Below are 24,368 nucleotides of genomic sequence, written 5' to 3' on the forward strand. Positions count from 1 at the left end.
AACTATGTAAGTCAAAGGATGACAAAGATTGTTAAATTATTTCTACTTTTTATTTGCTTTTCATAGCAAAGCAGTTTGGGTACCTTTTGTTCCACTGAAATATTTGAATATCAGTTCATATACTTGATTTCTGATGATGGCATAATAATTTTGACATTTCATTAAAGGCAATTTCAAGTTAGCCCTTTTATTATGGGTAAAATGGAAGTGTTAGCCAATCTTCACATGAATCTTGATTTTATGATGCACACTTTGCATTTTATGTGTATTCATATTAAATAATTTATAGTTCAAAGTTATTTTTCTCATTGTTTAGAAAATAATACTTTATTTTTTTAGAGCAGTTATAGGATTACAGAAAAATTGAGTGGAAAGTACAGGAGTTCTCACATAGCCCCTTCAACACATAATTTCCCGTATTATTAACATCTTGCATTAGTATGGGACATTTATTACAATTGATACATTATTACAATATTGATTACAATATTGATTACAATATTTATACATTATTAACTAAAGTTCATAGTTTACATCAGGGTTCACTCTTTACATTATACGTTCATGCAGAGTTTAACTGCCCCAAAACTCCTTTGTGTTCTTACCTATTCTTCCCTCTTCCCTAACCCCCAACTCCTGGCAACCACTAATCCTTTTACTATCTCTGTAGTTTTGCCTTTTGCAGAATGTCATATAGCTGTAATCATACAGTATGTAGCCTTTTCAGATTGGCTTCTTTCACTTAGCAATATGCATTTAAGGTTCCTCCTTAAACTATGCCTTTTCGTGGTTTGAGAGCTCATTCTTTTCTAGTACTGAATAACATTCCATTGTCTGAAAGTACCACAGTTTGTTTATCCATTTACCTACTGAAAGGCATCCTGGTTGCTTTCAAGTTTTGGCAATTATGAGTAAAGCTATTACAAAACATTCATATGCAGGTTTTATGTGGAAATAAATTTTCAGTTCAATTGGGTAAATGCCACGGATTGCATGCCCGGTTTTGCAAGAAACTGCCAAACTCTCTTCCAAAGTACTATTTTGCATTTCCACCAGCAATAAATGAGAGTTCCTGTTGTTCCATATTCTTGTCAGCATTTGGTATTATTATTGTTTTGGATTTTAGCCATTTAATGTGTGGTGGTATCTCATTTTAATTTGCAATTCCCTAATGATATATGATGTTGAGCATCTTTTCATATGCTTATTTGTCATCTATATATTTCCTTTGGTAAGGTTTACCTGCTATTTTTTGCCCATTTTTAAATTGGGTTGTTTTATCACTGTTGAGTCTTGAGAGTTCTTTGTATATTTTGGATACTAGTTCATCAGACATCTGTTTTGTAAAGATCTATTCCCAGTCTGTGGCTTGAGTTTTTGTGGAAGGTGTAAGGTCTGTGTCTAGATTTAGGTGGTTTTTTATTTTTATTTTGCATATGGATGTTGTTGTGCCAGCACCATTTGTTAAAAATACTATCCTTTCTCCATCAAATTGCTTTTTCTCCTCTGTCAAAGACCAGTGGACTCTCTGGGTATATTTCTGGGTTCTCTATTCTGTTCTTTGATATATTTGTCTGTTCTTTCACCAATACCATGCTGTCTTGATTACTGAAGCTTTATAGTAATTCTAGAAGTCTGGTAGTGTCCTCCAATTTTATTCTCCTGCAATATTGTGTTGGTCATTCTGAATCTTTTGCTTCTCTATAAATTTTAGAATCAGTTTGTTCCACAAAATAACTCGTTGGGATTTTGATTGGGATCATGTGGAATCTATAGATCAGGGTGGGAAGAACTGACATCTTGACAATACTGAGTCTCTATACATGAATGTGAAATATCGTTACACTTATTTAGTTCTTTGAGTTCTTTCATCAGATCTTGTACATACTTTATTAGATTTATACCTATTTCATTTTTTGGTGCTAATGTAAATGTTATTGTGCTTTTTAAATTCAAGTTCCGATTGTTCACTGCTGGTGATACTAGTAATTTGTGTCTTCTATTTTCAGTTAACCTGGCTAGCAGTTTACCAATTTTATTGATCATTTCAAAGAACCAGCTTTTGGCTTTACTGATTTTTTTCTATTAATTTCCTGGTTTCAATTTAATTGATTTCTGCTCTAATTTTTATTACTTATTTTCTTCTGCTTATTTTGTATTTAATTTGCCATTCTTCTTCTCGTTTCTTAAAGTAGAAGCTTAGATTATTGATTATTGATTTTCTATATGTGCATTCAATGCTATAGATTTCCTGCTAAGCACTGCTTTTGCTTCACCCCCCAAATTTTGATGTTATATTTTCATTTTTATTTGTTTAGATTATTTTAAAATTTCTCTTAAGACTTCTTTAACCCATGTACTATTTACAGGGTGTGTTGTATAATCTCCAGGTGTTTAGAGGATTTCTAGGTATCTCAGAGTTGTGACCAGCTTAATAGTTTTACTTGAACAAAGTAAAATAATATCCCCCAAAACTTAAATGTAAAACTATTTGGTTTGCTTTTCTATTTAGGATAATATAGAAATCTATTTTCTCCAGTATAAAATAGTAAGGAAAAGGGTTAAACTAGAAGCCTTAAACAAGAAATTAAAAGTAAAATTTTCATAGTTAATTTTAGAAATATCTTTAACACACATTCTCCCTGGGCTGAAATGAGAAAATCCTTTAATCTAAATTACTGTTGAATTTGTACAGTGTGTTCTCTTGGCATGAAGACACAATTAACTATTTTGATTCCTGTTTGATCCCATATGTGTGTATATATGTGTGTATTAAATCAAGTTCATCTAGGAAAGATTCTCATGACAAACAGAAGATATATTTTAATTTTCTCTTAAATGTTTTAGGTTCTAGATACATAGGTCATTGTTTACTTTTATGGCTGGCCTAGTATTAGCTAATAACTATAGGTTCACAAAATATGGCACATCCCTATCTTTTTACCTCTTTAGCAAGAACAATATCTAATTCAGACAATACATACTGGTCTCTAGTAAAGGGATTTGCTCATATTCATAGAATTAATAAAACAGATCTGAATTAAGTGATAAGCTTATATATGAAGCTGAATCCAGAAAATGCATCCTATGAAAGTAGCCAGTGTGAACAGTTCATAAGCAAAATGTTATTTTGCAATAACTTTTTGTGATTATGATTATGTACCTGATCTAGGAAGAAAACGAATAAATGGTGGTTCTCTTTAGACATGAATAAACCTTCTATTATGTGGGTACGAGCCCACATACCTGCAGCACAATGAAAGAACAAAGATAACTTTTTTGTACTGTGGTTATATGAAATCCAGTGAACTTAATGTATCTACTTCATCTATGCCAAAAGTTCTTCCTTTGTCCTGATGACCAAGTAAAAGCTCACAGTGCTCATATGAAAAAAGCCATATCATAACTTTGGTACATTACTGTGGCTGCAATAAAACTACAACACACACATATATACACAACCCCAAATAGGTTTGTCTTAAATGGATGAAGAAAAATAACAATATATCTTATTTCACAAATACTTCGGAGACATTTTTCTTGGAGAAATCTGTGACCACTTCATTTTTCCTGCCTACTTAAAAGGTACCTAAAGTTTATCAGCGATACTTCCATCTAATTACATTTACTATGTTCCATGATGCCACATGCTCATTAACCACATGAACAGTTCAGTGCTCACATAAACTGAACATTTAAAAACATGAATCTATTATCAGATGAATGATGTGTTAAGCATTCTATTTTGTGAGTTTATGGAAATCCACAAAAAAAATGTCCTACATGGAACGTATTGATTTTTTCTCCTAAAACAAACACAATGAACCAAAATATTTGAGTGAAAACAAGTAACACAAAAGTAAGAACTCTTGGAGGAAAGAAATCTGACATTTACCAGCAGTCTGGGGGACGCAAAATGTCAACACTTAAATGATGCAGTCCATGACATGAATCTGTAATGTATCTATGTCAGGCAGAACTTCTCCACATTTGGGGCAAGAATGAATTGGTATATTTTGCTGCAGCTGTTGCCGCCAGTTCCTATCCTCAGCTCCTGGGAATAAGCATTAAATGAAATGTTATTCCATTCCTTCCGTGTTACAAGTAGTCTTGTTTAATGGATTTTAATAACAGATGGTTAATTTTAACACCAGTTAAACACTGTAATCTATACCTAGTAGGAAGTGAATCCAGGTCATTTTTGTCTTTTACTGAAGTAATCTAATCTACACACACAGAGAAAATCTCCAAAAGTAGGACCTGCTTCCCTACTGTTTTAAGATTTAGGCTCTATTCTAGTTCTAGGTACATGAAAATGCATGGTTTTATTTCTAGATACTGAGTAATACATGTTCTAGCAAAAACTGGAATGTTGGAGAGAAGACACAGATGAGGATATGAGCTAAAGAGGAGAGATGTGGAGAGATTGATGAGCACGGCATGGAGAGGCGGTACCTAGGACACACGCATCTCCTTAGATGCACAGACAGTAATTGTGTTCATTCAGCAGATATTTTGGAGTACCCTGTAGATGGAAGAGAGGTATACAGGCATGATGGGGGTGTCAGACAAGAAAAGTGACAGCATGGCATGTGAGGGAAGTGCCATGGCTATGTCATGTACAAGGCAGTTTAGTGGGAGGACAGAGAAAGGCACCTGGCTCAGACTGCTCTGTGCAGACAGGCCCCTGGATGATGTAGATTCCACTTGAGAGGAGGCTTAAGAATGAGTAAGGGTTACCTAGGCAAAGTAAGTGAGGAGGAAAAATTGAAGAATGAGTCTATCATTTCCCCCAATTTTGGAGTTGGACTGAGGTTCAAGTCTAAATCAAAGAATGCTTGAGATGAGCCTTGACTCTATCTAGGTAAGTCCCACATGTTCAAACTGATCAGTGCTGGAAATGACTTCTGGCTCCCAGGGCATCTCCTTGATCAGACCTTTCTGGACAAATGCAAACCATTTTGGTTTTGTAGTTTCCACTCAGGTCTCCACACTTTCATTCAACCCCCCCATATGTTTGTTTGTTTTTTGGAGGATGACAGTGGAGGTAACCTATAACATGGTTATTTGCATCTGAGCATATGACTTGAATTGAAAAACAAGTGAGACTATTATAGATAGTTTGTGTTCGGCAAACTTTAGAAGTACCCTTGAATAGAAATATTGATTGACAGGCATGATTTCTAAAGCAGGGAGCTTTCTTTCTTTCCCCCTTTTTTTATTGAATTTATTGGGGTGACACGGGTCAACAAAATCATATAGGTGCACAACTCCACAACACATCATCTGTACACCACACTGTCTGCCAGCCCAAGTCAAGTCTCTCTCCCTCACCATTTATCCCCCACCCCATACTCTCCTCCACCTCTCCCACCCCTCCTGACATCCTCACACTGCCATCCCTGAAGCAGGGAGCTTTCTAATGGTTTCATTGTTCTACATCAGGGGTCAGTAAACTTTTTCTGTAAAGGGCCAGAGAGTAAATACAGGGTGGGGCAAAGGTAGGTTTACAGTTGTTTGTATGGGAAATAATACAATAATTAATAAATAATATAAGAATAAATTCTATGTTTAATGTACTCACAACTGTAAACCTACTTTTGCCCCATGCTGTATTTTAGGCTTTGCAGGTCATAAAATTTCTGTCACAACTACTCAACTCTGCCGCTATAGCATGAAAGTAGCCATAGACGATAGGTCAACAAAAGGGCATGACTATGTTCCAATAAAACTTTCTATATAAAAACAGGGCAGCTTTGGCCTGTGAGCTGCAGTTCGCCAAACCCTGCTCTAGAGGACAACCAGCCAACTATCAGGGACTGTTAACTTTTCATTTTAAGCTCCAATGCATCAATCTCTGCCTTTCTTCTTGTCCTGGTCTAGGTTTATAGACTCAGACTTGGGATGATGGGTTCCCTCTACCTCCTGGCTCTTCACTATAAAATAAGCTCAGTCAGTTTTTAGTATTAACACATTGCACTCATTTTTTGCCTTTGCCCTTTCATTCTCATACTGTACTTATCTAAATCCTAGCTTCAAGGTCAAGCTTAAAGTCACATCTTTTTAAAGCCTATCTCAACTTGCCTGGCCCTTAATGATCATCCTTTCTTCTTTAGCAGTATTATTTCTATTACTTAAGTATTATCTTGTATTATTATTATTATTTTTAAATATATCTTTATTGATTTCAGAGAGAGGAAAGGAGAGGGGGAGAGAGAGACAGAAACATCAACGATGAGTCATTGATCGGCTGCAGCCCGCAACCCGGGCACGTGCCCTGACCGGGAATCGAACCCCTATTGCCTGGATCCTAGGTCGATGCTCAACCGCTGAGCCACGCCCGGCCGGGCTGTATTAATTCATCTTTGTATGTGCACATCCTGTCTCTCCAACTAGACCATAAGTCCTCAACGGATCTGACCATGACTTATGCCCATTTGTTTCCTTGTGCTCATCCAGGTGATCTAAACCAGATTAGACACTTAGATGGCTGCTGCTGATGATGAAATATACTGAGAGGGCTCCTGTTTAAGGCAGCTTTGTTAGGAAATGAAAAAAAAATCTTAAGATAGTCTCTGGAATATTGTTTTTTTATAAGACAAAAATCGCTTATTAAGAATAAATTTGCATTTTGTGACGATTTTTAGATTATAAATACAAGCCAAAGAGTGTTTGACAAATTCTTTTTAATGTAAATCGGCATTTGCCTTATATAGTTACGATGAATGAAAATCTTCCCTTAAGAAATCCAGGTGCAAGAGATTGCCCTTTTTGACTCAAGACAATTGTGTACGTAGTTCTAGATATGAGGTATATTGGTGTTCCTAGGATATTTAAAATCAGATTAGAGAAAATGCATAGTAGTGTTCAAGTGGGTAGATGCAGCTTTCAGAGAAGAACATAGCTTTACCTACTGATGCTAAAAATGCCAGAGGCTCTTATTTATGTCAGTTCACACACTGCCTGTGTCCCATGAATACTGTTTATTTGTACCCTGAATTACTTCCTCTAATATTTACTTTAGCCTATTTTTTTCTGTAAAAGAACTTTGGTGGTGGTGGTGGTGGAGGTAGTTGGGAACAGGAGGAGATGGGAAGTAAAAGGGATACTCAGAGACATTTCCCCAAGATTTAACAGTTAACTATACATACTAATATTCCTTCCTTGCTGCTGATAATATTGTGATCTAGTTCTATTTCAACAGTCAGTTGCTATGTGGAAGGGACTTAGACTGGTCCAACATTAAAAAAAGTTACAGAAGCAGTTTTATGTAAAATTTAGGATTATATCCTAAACCCAGAATCCTCTTACTGGCATTGCTATTAACTTCTTGCCATGTCAGTCTTTGATCCTTTGAGTTTGTTTATTCATATCCGGAATCAAGAATAACACTTCCTAGATACTATTAAGACAGTGATTTATTACAAATTATAGAACATTATTACTAGTATATTAAAACCATGTAATAAACATAGTATCATACTTTAAATAAGTGTCATGATCAGTGTCACTCAGGAAATTAAAATCTGGATGTAGTACATAATTCAATGACAGTCTATTCCATGCAGTACTGTGTAGTGGTTAAGGGTCAGATAGCTTTGGGTTCTACGAGGGTCAGATAGCCTTGGGTTCCATGTCCAGTTCTGCCCCTAATTCACCTTATGATGATCCTGAGTAATTTAACCTTGCCTTCTGTAAGATAGTTATAATATATACCTGATAGAATTTTGGAGGATTACATGGAATAATGTGTATGAATGAAGTGATCTGCACAGCGGCCACTCACAGTAAACTCTCAATAAAGAGTAACATTATTATGTGCATAACACCAGATTGTGGGGAAGATATAAGCCCTGAGGGAGCTTATTTAAAAGAGACTTAAATGCATATTTAGAACACATAAATAATTATAATAAATATTAGGTAAATACTAAAACAGGAATAAAGTACACTGGAAATTCAGGAGAGAGCGGTCACATAGAGATGATATTTGAAATGGGTTTTAAAGATGGGATAAGAGTTCACTGGAAAGAGACTGGAGGAAGACAAGAATATGAATGAGGGAACAGCATCTACATGAAGGACATCCCATGGCTAACTGCTGTGGGGGATACAGTGAGAGAAGGCTTAAAAATTTGGCTATGCCAGGCCTTAACTGTCAGGGTGAAGAGTCTGGTCTGTATTTAGTAGGTAATGGATGGAGACTGAGGTATTGTGGAAATAAGACTGATGGGTACTACATATTTGGTAGCTTGATTTGAAATCCATTATATAGGATGTAGTGGAATTTTTTTTCAAGCATCTTCCTCAAGGATAGTTTATTCCCTGGAGCCCTGAAAGCCTAGAATCATACATGACTTACCTCTTTGAACGAGGTAATCCTGTTGGTCGGGGTCACTGGTTCTGGCCCCATGACGGCTCTGCATTTCCATCAAGGACTGCCTACTGGGATTAAAAGCAACACTCTATGTGATGTTCTAAAACCCTGAAATATGACAACATTAAGCACACATATTCAGCAGAACTAGAAAAAAAAAAAGCTGAACTACGATGCCAAGGTGCATAGAAATCAGAACTTAAGACTAACTTGAGTTGTAAATATTATTGGTACTAGGACACGATGTAGTAAAAGTAAATAACAAGATTTTTTAAAAAATCAATTAGGAAATAACCAAATTGTCAATTGATAGGGAATTGGATTAAAAAAAAGTGGTATATTTCTAACGAAACACTACAAAGCAATTAAACAGAATGAATTAAATCTGCACATATATACATATAATTCAAAAATCACAGTGTTATGTAAAGCAAGTTGCAAAACAATATTTACGCACAGAGAAATTAGTGTTATTATATAGATGTGTATATATGTAAAAATATAAAACGGGTAGGGATGCTACCCACCAAATTCCAGGCAGTATGGAGAAGGGGAGAGAGATGTAATGAGGGCGGGGAACAAAAAAGAGTTGAACCTCATCTACAACTCCTTTTTTCTTTTAATAAAAATATACTTGAAGCAAATAAAAGAAATATTGGTAAATGTCAATTCTGGATGGGGTACGTATTGGTATGTATTTTAATCTCTGTATTTTTCTATTTCTATATATTTCAAATTTTTCTCAAAATGAAAATTTAAAGGACAGAAGTAATTTTAGCAGTATATATTACAGAATTATTTAAAGTATTAGGACATCCATGACAATGGCAAGATATGACCTTGAAACTCAATGTCATGTTTTTATAGCTAATGTAAAAGCAAAGAACTTGATCAGGTTTCCACAAAACACTGCCAAGCCTTGTAAGCCAAAGTAAGCTATAGGAACCCAATCAAGTGAAGTGTACCCAGAGATTCTTATAGCTCAAATTAGGAGCCATCTTTGACAGGTCCCACACTGAAATGTGCTCTAAGTCTTCCCCTCACCTTACCTGCCTCCATCTTCAAAAACATTATCATCTTTCAGCAAAACTGCCAGCTGCAATGCCAGTTGCTCCTTTTCTTCATGAATCTTCTCTCTTGCTGCTCTTTCAGCATGAAAGTCGGAACAGTAAACCTCCATCTGTTAGAGGAAGAAAAAGAGAGCAGTTACTACCTAGCTGATGTGGATTCTCTACAGCTCACCTGTTGAGGTGAAGAGGCAGTGCTGCAGCCTGTGATATGCTTTCTAAATGACAGGAACATGTTCCTGCTAGAAACCAGTAGTAGTGACCATGACTGTCCAACTACCTTCAAGTAGAAGGCACAAGTTGTGTATGTGAGTGCACTTTAAACTATTAGAACCCAGCAATTACACTGCTATAGGTGGTTTAAGTACTGTATATACCATCAATTCAGTAAAATTCTCTGGTCTCTTTTTAAAAAATAATATTCAGAATAGCTTAACATAGTAAATGGTTTATTTACTCTGTCAGGTATATTTATGAAGGCTGGCCTTAAGTTAAATTTAAAATAATAATAAATAGATGCTATTTATTGAATTCTAAATGTGTGAAGTTCTATGTTGACTATCTTATTTCACCTTATTGAAAATCCTGGGAATGTAAAATGGCTATGCTCATTTCATATTACAAGTTTAATAGCTCTTAATCTTGGGGAACTTAGTTAAGAGGTCAAACCAGCATTTGAACTCACATTGAAGCCCATATACCATAGACTCTTCCATATACCACATCGTTTCCCACAGTGGTAGCCAGCCTCCATGATGGTGCCAGTGATCCTCACCTCTTGGTATTCATAACCTCATGTATCCCTTCCCACAATGAATAGAATACTGCAGGAGTGATGGTGTGTGGCTTCTGAGACTAGGTCATAAATGACACTCTGGCTTCTGCCTGTTCTCACCTGGATCACTTGCTCTGGGGGAAGCTAGCTGACATCATGAAGTGCTGAAGCAGCCATGTGGAAAGGCCCATATGGTGAGGAACTGAGGCCTCCTACCCACAGCCATGTGAGTGACCCATCTTGGAAATGGATCTTCCTTTTCAAGTGCAGCCTCATAAGAAATCCTGAGCCAGAATCACTCTACTAAGCTGTTCCTGGATTCCTGGCTTATAGAAAGTGTGTAAGATAACAAGTGCTTATTGTTTTAGCTTCTAAGTCTGGAGTGTAATTTGTTACCTAGAAATAGATAAATATTATTGAACTACTTAGTAGTGAATTGAGCATTATTCTAATACCCAATTTTTAACTTGCTATATTTAAAGTTAGGTTTTTTCTTTTCAAATTTAGGGGTTCTAGGATATAAATTTTAATCCATTACTTTAAAAAGTAAAATTAATAAAATTTTAAATATTCTATCACAATTGTAGTTAAAAAAAGAAAGCATGTAATAAAGAGATCTTTATAAAGGAGTTCCTGCCATTTACGAGTAATCCAAAATTTTATGGTATTACTGATGAATCATGGGCTTTTTTGAGTCAGACCTGAATTCGAGTTAGAGTCTTGAATTTAGGTTTGAGCCAGTGAAAACTGGGTCTTTGTTTTGTCAATTCCTATATCCCCAGCAGTGAGAACAGTGCTTGACATATAGGAACTCAAAAAGAGACTTGTTGAATGAATGAACAAGAATATTCATCAAAACAAAACAAATGTCTGTGTACAGAATGTGGCAGAAGTACATGACTACAGTATCATGAGGTTCCCAAATAAAGGAAACACTATCTGTTCCTGTAGAAATAAAATGAAGCCCTAAGTCCATTCAACCACCTCCGTATTTCACTGAGTCAGCCACTCTGGGCAGCTGATAATGAGTATATAGGGAATAATAAACTGTTAACATTGTTATATTAAAAATAATCTGTTTATCAGGTTGGAAAACATTTTAAAGAATGATGCAAGCATGTGGAGAAATAGATCTCTCATCTACTTTTGGTGAGAGAATAATTTTGGTTGTGCATTTTTGGAAAATAACTTGGTAATACTTATTTAACCTAAGAATAGGCATACCCAAAGACCCAACCATTCCACTTCTATATCTTCAGATTCTACACGTGCACAAAGACATACAAGAATGTTCAGTTTAGCATTACTGATAATAGCAAAAATATTGGTACATCCTATATGTCTATCAAGAGAGGGCTGGTTAAATCTATCATGGTCATGCACATGGAGGAACACTAGGCAGCCATTAAAAAAATAACACATGGTTATGAGTAATAACAAGTAGATATATCATGAGTAAAAATGTTGTAGTACAAAAGGTATAGATAGTGTGATCCCATTTTAATTAAGCAAACAAATAAACAAAATAAAAACAGAATAGACTTAACTACACCCTCACCAAAATGGAATTTGGGGCAGTTGGATTTCCCTTTCTACTTTAGTCATTTCTCTATAGTCTAAAATTCTATTTTATACTGAGTAATATTGTTTAACTCAAAAATAAAAATATTTTAGTACCTACTAATCCTAAAACCACCTCTGAGATAGATCTTTGGTTACTTAGAAAGAAAAAGGTTTTCACCCCATTTTTTATGATTTTTAAATCTCAGGCAGGATGTACTCTCACTCATAAATTCTCTTCCAAGTACTCCATCTAACAGTCACTAGAGTAGGCCAAAACAGTCACAACAAGCCAATTGTACACAAATTCTTTCAGAGAATAAAAGAAGAAATGTATCTTAACTTGATTTTATAAGACCTGTGAAACCCTGATATCAAAACCTGACAAGTACATTAGCAAAAGGAAAATTCTAGACCAAGCTTCCTTAAGAATATAGATACAAAAATCCTAAATAAAATATGAGCAAACCAAATTTGGCAATATATACATAGGATAAGAAATGCAGAGTTTAATATTTAAGAACTCAGTGTGACTCATCACATTAATAAATTAAGGGAAAAAGCATATATTTACCTAATTATATCATTATGTAACATTTCTTACATAAAATTCAACATCTACTCAAAATAAAAAATTTTGGCAAACAAGGATAGAAGGAAATTTTGTAAATCTGATAATTGATATCTACAAAAAGCCTATAGCAAACATCACACACTTAATAGTGAAATGTTGAAAGCATTTCCTCTGAGACTAGGAGGAAGACATCTCCATAGATATAACATTACACTGGGATCCCAGCCACTGCAATAAGGCAAGAAAAAGAAACAAAAAGTAGAAAGACTGGAAAGGAAAAAAACCAAAACACCCTATCATTATTCAAATGATATCATGAATATACAAAGTCCAAAAAAGTTCAGAAATATTAGAATTAAAATGTGAGTTGAACAAGTTTACTATATACAAAGTCAATATACGAAAATCAATTGTATTTCTATTTAACAGCAACCCTTGGAAAATGGAATTTTTAAAAAGATGCTATTTAGGGGATTTCAAGATGGTGTCGGATTGAGTGAAACTACACTGACACTCTCCCAGGACCAAACTGGAATTACAACTAAAATATAGAAAAACCTTCTTGAATAATCAACTACAACTGAAGACTAGCTGGAAAGAACCCTCCTAATCAAGGATGAAAAGTGGAGACCACATAGAAACTGGGCTTGGAAAAGCAGACCTTGGTGTGCTTCTTAGTCCTGTCCAAATACACCCAGCCCCAGCAAGGGAACCACAAGTTGTGAAGTGCAGGCTTCTTCAAACAGGGTATTCAAGGCCAGTCACAAACAGCGTCTGACATTGGCCTGCACCAGAGACCATCCCAAACACTGGGAGTCCTAGCAGATCTACCTAATACATAGAAAAAATTCAACAGGCAGCCAAAATGGGGAGACGAAAAATAAGCCCCAAATGAAAGAACAAGAGAATTCTCCAGAAGAAGAGCTAAATGAAATGGAGATAAGCAATCCATCAGATAGAGTTCAGAATACTGACCATAAGGATGCTCAACAGCATAAGAAAAGAAATAGAAACTATGAAGGAAATTAAGAATGACATAGTAGAAATTAAAAAAAACACTGGAAGGAATAAACAGCAGATTAGGATCAGATCAGCGAATTAGAAGACAGGGTAGAAAAAAATCAATCAGAGACCCAAAAAGAAAAAACAATTAAAAAACAGGAGAACCGGTTAAGGGAGGTGTGGTACAACATGAAATGTAACAATATTCTCATCATAGGAGTGCCAGAAGAGGTCAAAAGTAAGCAACGGTTAGATAACCTGTTTGAAGAAATAATGGCAGAAAACTTCCCTAGCCTGGTCAAGGAAAAAGTCACACAAGTTCTGGAGGCACAGAGAGTCCCAAGCAAGAAGAATTCAAAGAGGCCTACCACCTGACACATAATTAAATGCCAAAAATTCAAGACAAAGAGAGGATCTTAAAGGCAGCAAGAAAAAGCAATATGTTACCTACAAAGGAGCTCCCATAAGGCTATCAGCTGATTTCTCGTTAGAAACTCTACAGGCCAGAAGGGAATGGCATGAAGTATTCAAGGTAATGCAAAACAAGGATCTGAAACCAAGACTACTCTATCCAGCAAGGTTATTATTCAGATTAGATGGTGAAATAAAGAGCTTCCCAGACAAAAAAAGGATAAAGGAGTTTATCACCACCAAACCAGCATTACAAGAAATGTTAAAGGGACTGAGGTAATAAGTTGAAACAGAAAGAGAAACATAGGCATAAAGAAATAAAATAGCAATAAGTAAGCACCTATCAATAATAACCTTAAATATAAATGGATTAAAAAAACACAACTTCTGGAGGACTTTAAGGGAGACATCAACAGCAATACAGTCATAGTAGGGGACTTTAACACCCCACTTACTTTACTGGATAGATCTTCCAGACAAAAAAATCAACAAGGAAACAATGACTCTAAATGAAACACTAGATCAGATGGAGTTAATTGACATAGAACATTTCATCCCAAAGCTGCAGAATAGGCATTCTCCTCAGGTGCACATGGGACATTCTCAAAGATAGACCCCATGTTAGGACACAAAACAAGTCTCTACAAATTGATGAAGACTGAAATCATATCAAGCATCTTCTTGGACATTTACACCATGGATACTATGCAGCTGTAAAAATGAAGGATGCCTTACCCTTTGAAACAGCATGGTGGGACCTGGAGAGTAGTATGCTAAGTGAAATAAGCCAGTCAGAGAAAGACAAGTATCTTACATGATCTTACTCATATGTGGAATCTAATGAACAAAATAAACCGATGAACAAAATAGAGCCAGAGACATAGAAGCATGGAAGAGACTGCAGAATCTCAGAGGGAAGGCAGGGGGTGGGTGGGTGGAGAGATTAACCTAAGAATTTTATGCATATATGCATAACCCATGGACACAGACAACAGTGTGGTAAAGGCCTGGGGGGAGCGGTGCAGGGAGGAAGGGATCAATGGGGGAAAAAGGGGACATTTGTAATACTTTCAACAATAAAAGATAAATTTTTTTAAAAAAAGAAAAGAAATAAAAAGATGCTATTTATAATAGTATCACAGAAATATAAAATATCTAGGAATAATCTAATAAAAGAACAAAAATCTCTACTAAGAAGATTAAAAACATTACTGAGTAGAATTAAAGATGAGATGCCATATTCATGGGTTGGAAGAGTTAATGTTGTAAAGATGTCAGTTATCTCCAAATTGATTAATATAATTTAATATAATTCCATTCAAAACCCCAGTTGACTTTTCCGTGTGTATGGAAAATATCAAGTAGTTTCTAAAATTTATATGAAAATGAAAAAGGGAAGGAAGACCTAAAGTCCTCTTAAAGAATATCACTGAGGTAGGAAGACTTATTCTACCAGAATTCAAAACTTTTGATGCTTTATAATAAGTCAAGACAGTATGGTACCAGAGCAAGGATATATAAATATCTCAGTGGAACAGTATAGAGTCCAGAAATAGGCCCATGGACACAACATATGGCAAAGAGGGTAGCAGAGTACTTTAAAAAATGCCGTTTTAAATAAATAGTGCCATGTCAACAGGATATTCATATAGAAAAAATATTTTTTACCCTTATCTCCACATAGAAAAGCTAATTTCAGGTGGTTGCTAGATCTTAATGTGAAAGGCAAAACAATGAAACTTTCAGAAGACACTATAGGAGAATATCTTCATGGCCTTGAGATGCTGAAAGTTTTTTAAATAGGCCACAAAAAGTATTAATCATAAATGAAAAAACTGTTAAGTTGGACTATAATAACAAATGAACTTTTTGTTTATCAAGAGATACTTTCACAAGAGTGAAAAGGCAAATCACAGAGTGAAAAAATCTGCAACAAATATAAAGAACTCCTATAAAAATTAAGAAAAAGCCAGCAAACCAGAAGAAAAATAGGCAAAGAACTGATCAAGTACTTCATAATAGGGGATACCTAGATGGCCAGTAAACATTTGAAAAAGTACTCAATCTTATAAGCCATCAAAGAAATTCAAAGTAAATTAGACATCATTATATACCCACCAGAATGCTTAAAAATAAAAGTAAAGACACTGATATACAAGTATGAGTACTGATAATACTATTGATGGGAGCAAAAATTGGTACAACCGCTGTGGAAAACTGTGACATTATCTATTAAAACTCAGTACATGCATACTCTATGAAGCCACAATTCCAATCCTAGGTGTGTATCAACAGACATGAATGCACAGGTGAACAAAGAGACACGCACAAGAATGCCACAGACACACACAAGAATGTCACAGTAACAATTATAATGCTGCAAACTGGAAATGTATTATCAACTATAGAGTGGATAACTTCATTGAGCGATACACTTAAAAGTTTGGTGCACTTTCCACATGTGATATACTTCAATGAAAAAGTATTAGAAAATATTGATGGAAGTAATATAAAATAAAATAAAACATATTTTAAACAACATCACTTTCCCACCTGAGAATATAAGTAGGGTTGGCTTCACTCAGCTCATGTTTCAAAATGTAGCTTACCTGTGCCCTAAGAACTGTCATGGTTTCCAGGTCCTCCTCCTGCTTGGCAATGGTCTGTTTCATCTCATCCATTTGAAGCTGCTTGGAAGCCAGGGCCTTTTCTGCCAGTTCCAGTTTTTCATTTAGTTCCTGCAGTACCACCTTGTCCACTTTTTCTGACTGTAAAAGGCAAGTTTATTCTAGAAATGGTTTTCAAATAACCCAATCTATTTTAGATAAAGGTTTATTTTTTAAATGATTGGCTCTAAGCTGTTTTGTTAATTAGCAATGATAACTTACTTGGAAAGCTGTATTCATTTAACTTACGGCTTGCAAATAATAATTTTCTAATTTAAAACAATAATAAAAAAAAAGAAAAACACCAAAGTAAGAGAAATTATAACCTCGATCTCAGTGAGGTGGTAACTTACTAACACTGCTACTTTTTCATTCACATAACTCTTACTTTGTGAAGTCAGTGGAAAGGGGAAAAATGTTTAAATTAAAAATGTACTAGATCCTACAGAGGAACAATAACCTATTAAAAAATAAATTAAAAACAAAAAGTATATTTATAAGGATATGAACTCAAAGACCCCTTCTAATTCAACGCTTCCATCATCTTTATCTATTTATTCCAACTTTATTGAGGTAAAATTGACAAAATTATAAGATATTCAAAATGTACAATGTGATGATTTAAAATACGTATACATTCTGAAAGGTTAATAAACACATTTGTCACCTTTCATATCTATCCATAGTGTTAAAATTATCATACCATGCTGGGCATTACTACTAAGTTAAGTTGTAGCCCAGTAAATCCAGACTCTCAAGTTCCTAGCCTTGAAATAGTTCCATTCATTAGACGGCCTCTCCAACTCCAGCAAGCTGTATCACTATGCACTACTCACAGAGCTCATGCTCTTAGCTCTCCTACAAACCCACCCACTGTGAGAAATGCTAAAAGTTTACTCCCCGACTGTAGGACATTTAGCACCACCTTTGTACTCAAAGCACATTATATAGGCATACCTCATTTTATTGCACTTGGCTTTAAAGTGCTTTGTTTTTTACAAATTGAAGGCAGGCCCTACACCAGCAGAGATTACAACTCGCTAAAGGCTCAGATAATGGTTAGCATTTTTTAGCAATAAAGTATTTTTTCAATTAAGTACGTATATTTTTTTAGACATAATGCTAATGCACACTTAATAAACTATAGTGTAGTATAAACATAACTTTTATATACCCTTGGAAACCAAAAAATTCAAGTGACTTGCTTTATTGCAGTGGTCTGAAACTGAACACACAATATCTCTGAGGTATGCCTGTACATACATGGGACATCAGAAGTTATAAGCACTTAGACACAAGAAATCAATTGTAAACTGAAAAACAACCTTTGAAAGCAGATTCAGTTAAAGATCAACGCAACTACTTTACATATAAAATGTTTAATAGTTTCCCTCCCTTACTAGGCTATCAAAGTAATTTTTTCTATGAGTACCTCTTTCCGTTTTAGTTCTTCAACTGTTTTCAATACATTACTGTATTCTTGAAGAAGCTTGTCATGTGTCAACTGTAGAACAGCAAATTTGGACCTGTTTAAAAGGAAATTGAGAAATGGAATCTTGGAGAAAATATAGAAACTTACAGTCTTGCCTCCAACCTTCTTCTGAACACCCAAGTAGCAAAATCTTTTCTCCTCTTTTTTTTTTTTTTTTAAGTATGTTTTTATTGATTTCTTTTTTAGAGAAAGAGGAAGGGGGAGAGAGAGAAACATTGATTGGTTGCCTTCGGTACACACCCCGACTGGGGACCAAACCACTGACCTTTCAGTCCAAGGGACAAGGCTCAACCAACTGAGCCACACTGGCTAGGGCTCTTTTCTCCTACTTTTACCATCCTACCACCTACAGGCATTTTCTTACTTTCACAGAAAACAATTTTTTCCAAAAAGTCGAAATAAGATTACAAGTAATTTTCATAATTTTGTCATAATAAAACTTAAATTTTATCTCCTCAAGAAAAGTCTCCTAGTACTCCTTCAAATAAATGAGAAAACATGTAAATGTACTCTCAAATTCTAATTCTAATCTGTATAAAAGAGCCATTCTATCTTCTCTGCGCAAGAAGCCATTCAGCACTGCGCACTCACTTTTCCTCTTCTGTTCTCGCTTGCTCCATTTTGATTTCTGATTTCAGGCTTTCCACTTGTAGCTCTAGCTTTTTGTTATTATAAACAAGCTCTTGCTTTTCATTCAGCTCTGATGGGGTTGCAGAATTTTTTCTTTCAAGGGCCTGACATCTAAGAAAGAAAAAAATATCATGAGGATAAACAATGCTCCATTTTTCAGTAGTTTTTAAAAAATCCAAAGATTATACAGCAAATAAAAAGAATTTGGGGATTGCATTTTTCAAAGATTTAACAGTACAAAGTAAAATACTTTAACCCCCTTGCTGCTTTACCGGAAGCAAGTAGTATTTCTGAACCTTCTGCCTATACGTAAAAAAGTACAGATTTTGTTTTGTAAAAAAATTTACATATTTCTGAACCCTTATGCCTAACATAAAAAAGCACAGACATAAGATCACACAAGCTACTGCCCACCCGGAATAATTCTGTTAAGTAGTCATGCAAATATATTTTTGTTTTTCAGTTACAGACCAGAGCAGTAAATTGGCTACAGATGCCTCTCATAAAGTGATCCATGGATATCTTTTGTATTTTAAAAAGTGACAGGTTCTGTTAAACACAACGACTATGACTTCTGACAAAGTTTCAACAGGGGAAAAGGAAGTACCCTACGTCCTCAGAAAGATCAGAAAAAGAATTTCAATGTAATAATAGCAAATATGAACTAGTGATAATTATGTGCAAGGCATCAATGCCAAGCATGCTAAACATGATGTCACTTAATACATTATGATATAGGAATTATGACATACATTTTACAAATAATAAAACTGAGGCTCAGAGAGGTTAAATAAATATCTTGCCCAAGGTTAATACCACAATTAAGTCGCAGGTCCATATTTCAACCTAGGTCTGTATGGCCAAAATCCTTAGCTATAACTGCCATGCTGTTCCAGCCTTGGAAAGTGTAACTCCAAGGAAACATATGCTTGTACATTATGCTGGAAATATGTTTGCCAACTAAGCCAAAAGAACAGCATCAGCTTAGCTTTCTTAAATTTTGGGATAACGTCTTATATCAAGAGAAATCAGCTAATGCACAATTCTCAGTTTATATATTAGCCTTTATGATTAATTGAAGTGAAAATTTTTTCCTAAATAAGTCTCACTCAAGTTCTTGTTATTTGCAGCTTTCTTTTATGTTTGTTCACATTACTGCTGTCAGCTCATGTAAGTCATGTAAATGCAGCTCACTGCTTTTTATGAGTCTTCATATAGGCTAGTATACTTAACAAATGCCCCCAGACAGCAGAATCAGTCCTCAGGCCCCACTCCCCCACATTACTACAAGTATTTCATGTTTATATATTAACCTGTACATTAACCTGAACATTAGTGTTTTCTGAATTCATATTTTAATTAGGTCTCTATTTTAGTTTGGTCAATAACACAATAACAAAACTATGTTTTTATATAGTAATATATTTTATAAAAATGTACACTTTTTGAAGGAAGATAAAATTCATCTCTCATTCTTACTTTTCTTGAAGTCTTTTCTTCATTAGCTCAGCTTCACTAAGTTTCATATGAGCCTCTTGAAGCTCCTTAAATAGGGTTGTCACCTGAAGGTTCAAGGCTTCCACTTCACTTCCAACCTATCATACAGGAAATCCCAAACATACATATGTGATTTGCATCAGAGATTAAATGCACCTCTTTGTGAGGAAACAGTGTGAACCATCAGTGTCCAGTTAAGACATGTGAATTGATTAAATTTTTTACAATGAATGCCCCAAATATCTTGTATGAAAAAAAAATGTTTTGGATACAACTCTGTTTCCTCATAGAACACTAATAGATCAACTGGGATGTACTCATGATAATAACTTTATCATAATTAAAATTAATCCTGATCATGGTTCAGGGATCACAGATCACAGTGGTGTCAAAACACAATCTAATTTATCCAGTTAGCAACTCAAACCCATGTTTCTGGCTGATTTATGTTCCTAGCTTACTCAACTATTTTCTCTGTACCACATTTTTCCTGGCAGCTCTAGAATTTTTGCCAGTGAGTTTTATGGTGCCTTGGAAGTCTCAGTACTTCTTTCTCTATTATTGGTTGTCAAATTAGTTTTAGTTAACTGGGTACTATTAATCACAGGTTGTCTCTTCATCTCAATTTTTAAAATGTTCTCTATTTTCTAGAAAGTAGGAGTCTTAGCGCAGAGCATGGCATACAGTAGGCATTCAATATATATTTGTTAAATAAATGAATTAGCTAAATTGCATGGGCTATTGTGGCTCTTACAACTTCCTGGCTTCATCAACTTTCTCTAGGTTTAAGACTATGTTTGCAGACTCCAAGACAGTCAATGAGTTGCCATGAAATAATGACTATATAAGCATGAACCTATCTCATGTAAATTATTTTATTTAAACTAGTAGTGGGACAGAACCAAGATCTTTCACTTCTATTCAAGTTTCTGAGTCATACCCTCAAATGATCTCATTATAAAGTAGGCAACATTCCTTTCTCATTTAGCTGGCCTGTTCACTTAGGAATTTAGGAGAGGAAGTAAGTCAAGAAGAGGTAGAAGAGTGATTTCCTAAAATCACTAGGATAGGAATACATCTCACTACAACTTACAATGAATTAAATTCAAATTAGGACAAGGAAATATGACAGAAAAAGAAAATATATTCAACATTAAAATTATTTCTATATTTCTATAGCTAATAACACATCACAAGATTTGACTCCAGGTTCTATACTACTCTTATGTCTGTCATGGGTATGCGGGCAGTCTTACAATCTGAGTACCCACAGTTTCTGTGGCTTTTTCCTCTTCTTTCTTTTCTTCTGTGCTCTCTTCTGTCTGGGTCTCAATCTCAGAACGATCATTGGCTTTCTTTTCAAAATCTGAAATTCTAAAAAATTACAGAACATAGGAAAATTACTTTATCTTTGGCTTCAAAAGGAATAACAACTGCAGAAGTACCAAAAAGAACAGTTCAAAATTTAGATAAATGATCAGGGGTCTTCAAAATCTCTTTGCATTCAATATATTAGCTTTGTTTTACCTTTCATCCTAAAATTGGCTAGAACTGATTTAAGAGGTGAATGCACATAGAGGTAAAAGGTGTAACTCATCCCAAAGACTGGAAAACACTGCCTCTTTTCACGTCGCTGACATAAACACAAATATTTTAAAAATTTGTGGTTTTGTGTGTGTACACATGTGCATGCTTGTGTTATGTGAGTGTGTGTGTCCTTTATAAGGATTCAGCAGAGAAGGAAATACTTCATTTTTGGACCCATCTAAGTTTAGAAGTCCCTAAAAACAAACAAATGCAGCAACATTCTTCCATTGAATCATAATCACATGAAAGCTATCCCAATAAAAATGAAATAGAGACTTGTGGTTAAAGATGGTAGATTGAATAATATGCATGTAATTCTTTGCTCACCTCAAACCCCACTAAAATGACTTTTAAAAAGCCATATACTACAAAAACAAAGAGGGAGAAGAAATAATAGTAAGATTTAGGAAGCATAGGTGTGAGTGGGAACTTCAGATCCAAAAAGTCTGGACCTGAAGCCAACAGAGCCAAGACAGCTCGATTTGCACTGTGGGATCCAAAAGGCTCAGGAGTTGGTGACAACAGGTACCTCTGGACATGGGGATAAAGGTGGGGTATGTTTAAGGAAGACTAGAAGATAGTAAAATAAAGGGACCCTTCATTAATCAGAGTTGAGGGCTTGGATTTCCTACTGGAAAGAGGGGAGATTACACAGAGAATACTGAGACCCACAGTCTTCTACTTATCATAAGAATCCTGGTATCCCTCTAGGCAGGAAACTGGAAGAGTTTCCTCTGGAGTATGAGACCAGGAGGAAGGAAAAGATTTAAAGTTTCTGACACGGAGTTCCCCAAGGAAATTTCCCAGCCAGATCTCCCTTCATGTGCATACAGTTAGCTTCTAATTCCCTCTCTTACATCTGATCAGACAGCCAAGATTACCAGACATTTGAGGAAAACTTTAAACTGAAACAGAAAAAGTAAACAATAACAAAAAGCAACTTACTGAGATTAGAATATGCTGGAGTGGGGTTGCAACTTCCAAAGAATTTAATACACAGGAAACATTACAACCATAACAAAACGCAACATTATAAAAAAGGAACATTCAAAGGACCACTCCCTCCCTCCAAAAAGGAAGATGAAAGTTGATCAAATGTATCAGAAAGGAGAAGAAAGAGTGAAGGAAGAGGAACAGAGTTAAGACAATTAGAGGATTTGTCCAAGAGGTCCAATTCATACTGAGTGGTACTAGAAAGAGAGAACAGAAAAAAAATGAGGATAAGAGAACATACCTAAATTAGTTCAAGACAGTTTTTCAAGAACTTAAGAACATGAGTTTGCAAAATGAAAGAGCCCAAATGTCCAGAACAAATGCATGAAAAACAGGCTTGCACCAAAGGACATGATAAGTTTCATTCCAGAAGATTAAGAATCAGATTACAATGGATTTCTCAGTAGTAATATTGGAAGCTATAATACAGTGAAGTAACACACTCAAAATTCAGAGGGAAAATTATTTCCAGTATAGAATTTTATATCTAGCCGAACTATTCATAAAATATGAAGATAGATTTTCAGATATGCAGATCTTAGAAAATATACTCCCCATATATTCTTTTTTAGTAAATTAGTAGAGATGTGGTGAGCCCTATTTGAAAAAAAATTTTTTTCTTAAAGAGTAAGAAAAACATTGGATTCAGAGAACAGGTGATCCAATACAGGGGAGCTGAAGGAATTCCACAGGATGATGGCAAAGGGAGATTCCAAGATAACTGAAATACAGCAGGCCCAGAAAGCAACCAGGCCAGACTCCAGGAGAAAAGTCTTCAAGAAGAGACTACTACTGGACATGTTTGAATGTAACTGACAGACTTCCTCACTAGGAAAGAGTAGGGGGAAAATAAGCAAAATTTAAAAAGGTAATTATGCATAGATGTAAAAAAATATATAAAAAAGGAAAAGTGGTCAAGGCATAGAGCATAGCTTAACTGAGAAATGTGTGGGTATGCATAATAATGTAAACACTGATTAGTGATCTAACTAAATTTCAATGTACTGTAAACAATTTCAGAGTTGGGCTGGGAGGGGAAAAAGGGTCTAGAAGCATATGTGTGTGGTGACCATGTGTACGGTGAAAGACAGTTAAATCTTCAACGTTCATAGTGGGAGGTCAGTAGATTACATTTAAATAGGGGGGACATTTTAGGTAGCAATTTAAGTCTAATATATGAAGGTAAATACCAAAAGAACCAGCTAAATGTGTTGAAAGTGGCTGTCTGGGAAGCAGGAAAAGGAGGTGAGAGGTTTGGTCAAGGAGCTGTTGTTTTTCACTAAGAAGCTTATAGAACAGCCAATTCTTTAAACTATATGAATGCAAAACTGATTTTAAAAAAGGAACTTAGTGGAGATAAAAAATAAAACAAATAATATTGGTATCTGTTGTAAATTGCTAAACCTAATTGGTACACAGATACTGTTCCCAGCTAAGCAAATATGTGGGTTAAGAGCCTATTGGTACAAGGTTGAAGGAGAGCCTTTATCACACCACTTACACACTTCAGCAGCGTTTTGACCTATATTTGAATTACACCTTATCTTAATTTTCTAGGGCAAATTTTCCATCTTGCACTGACTTTTCCCTGCCACTCCTTCATTTTTCTGGACTACACTTCCTACACACTTACCCTCTCCTTACTGGCTGTCAGTTTAAGTTTGCTTAGAAAACACAAAAACGTGACATTAATCTTGGTAAACAATTAAAGAGATATTTACTGTCCCCCCTGCCCAC

General features: G+C 35.2%; 1 protein-coding gene across 1 annotated transcript in view; it reads right to left on the reverse strand.

Annotated features, from left to right (window-relative positions):
• Positions 1 to 296: 296 nt before the first annotated feature.
• Positions 297 to 24,368, reverse strand: part of OPTN (optineurin) — a 48,083-nt gene continuing 24,011 nt past the window's right edge. Inside the window, exons 7-14 of the mRNA XM_016203921.2 lie at positions 21,323 to 21,425; positions 20,034 to 20,149; positions 18,516 to 18,665; positions 17,865 to 17,958; positions 16,376 to 16,534; positions 9,427 to 9,557; positions 8,363 to 8,445; positions 297 to 4,054 (exon numbers count right to left, since the gene is read on the reverse strand). Of these exons, the coding sequence (XP_016059407.2) occupies positions 3,927 to 4,054; positions 8,363 to 8,445; positions 9,427 to 9,557; positions 16,376 to 16,534; positions 17,865 to 17,958; positions 18,516 to 18,665; positions 20,034 to 20,149; positions 21,323 to 21,425 (964 nt within the window). The 3' untranslated portion in view covers positions 297 to 3,926. The remainder of the gene's footprint in view (positions 4,055 to 8,362; positions 8,446 to 9,426; positions 9,558 to 16,375; positions 16,535 to 17,864; positions 17,959 to 18,515; positions 18,666 to 20,033; positions 20,150 to 21,322; positions 21,426 to 24,368) is intronic.

Source organism: Miniopterus natalensis, chromosome 1 (genome assembly GCF_054644295.1).
Source record: "Miniopterus natalensis isolate mMinNat1 chromosome 1, mMinNat1.hap1, whole genome shotgun sequence".
NCBI classification, from domain to species: Eukaryota; Metazoa; Chordata; class Mammalia; order Chiroptera; family Miniopteridae; genus Miniopterus; species Miniopterus natalensis.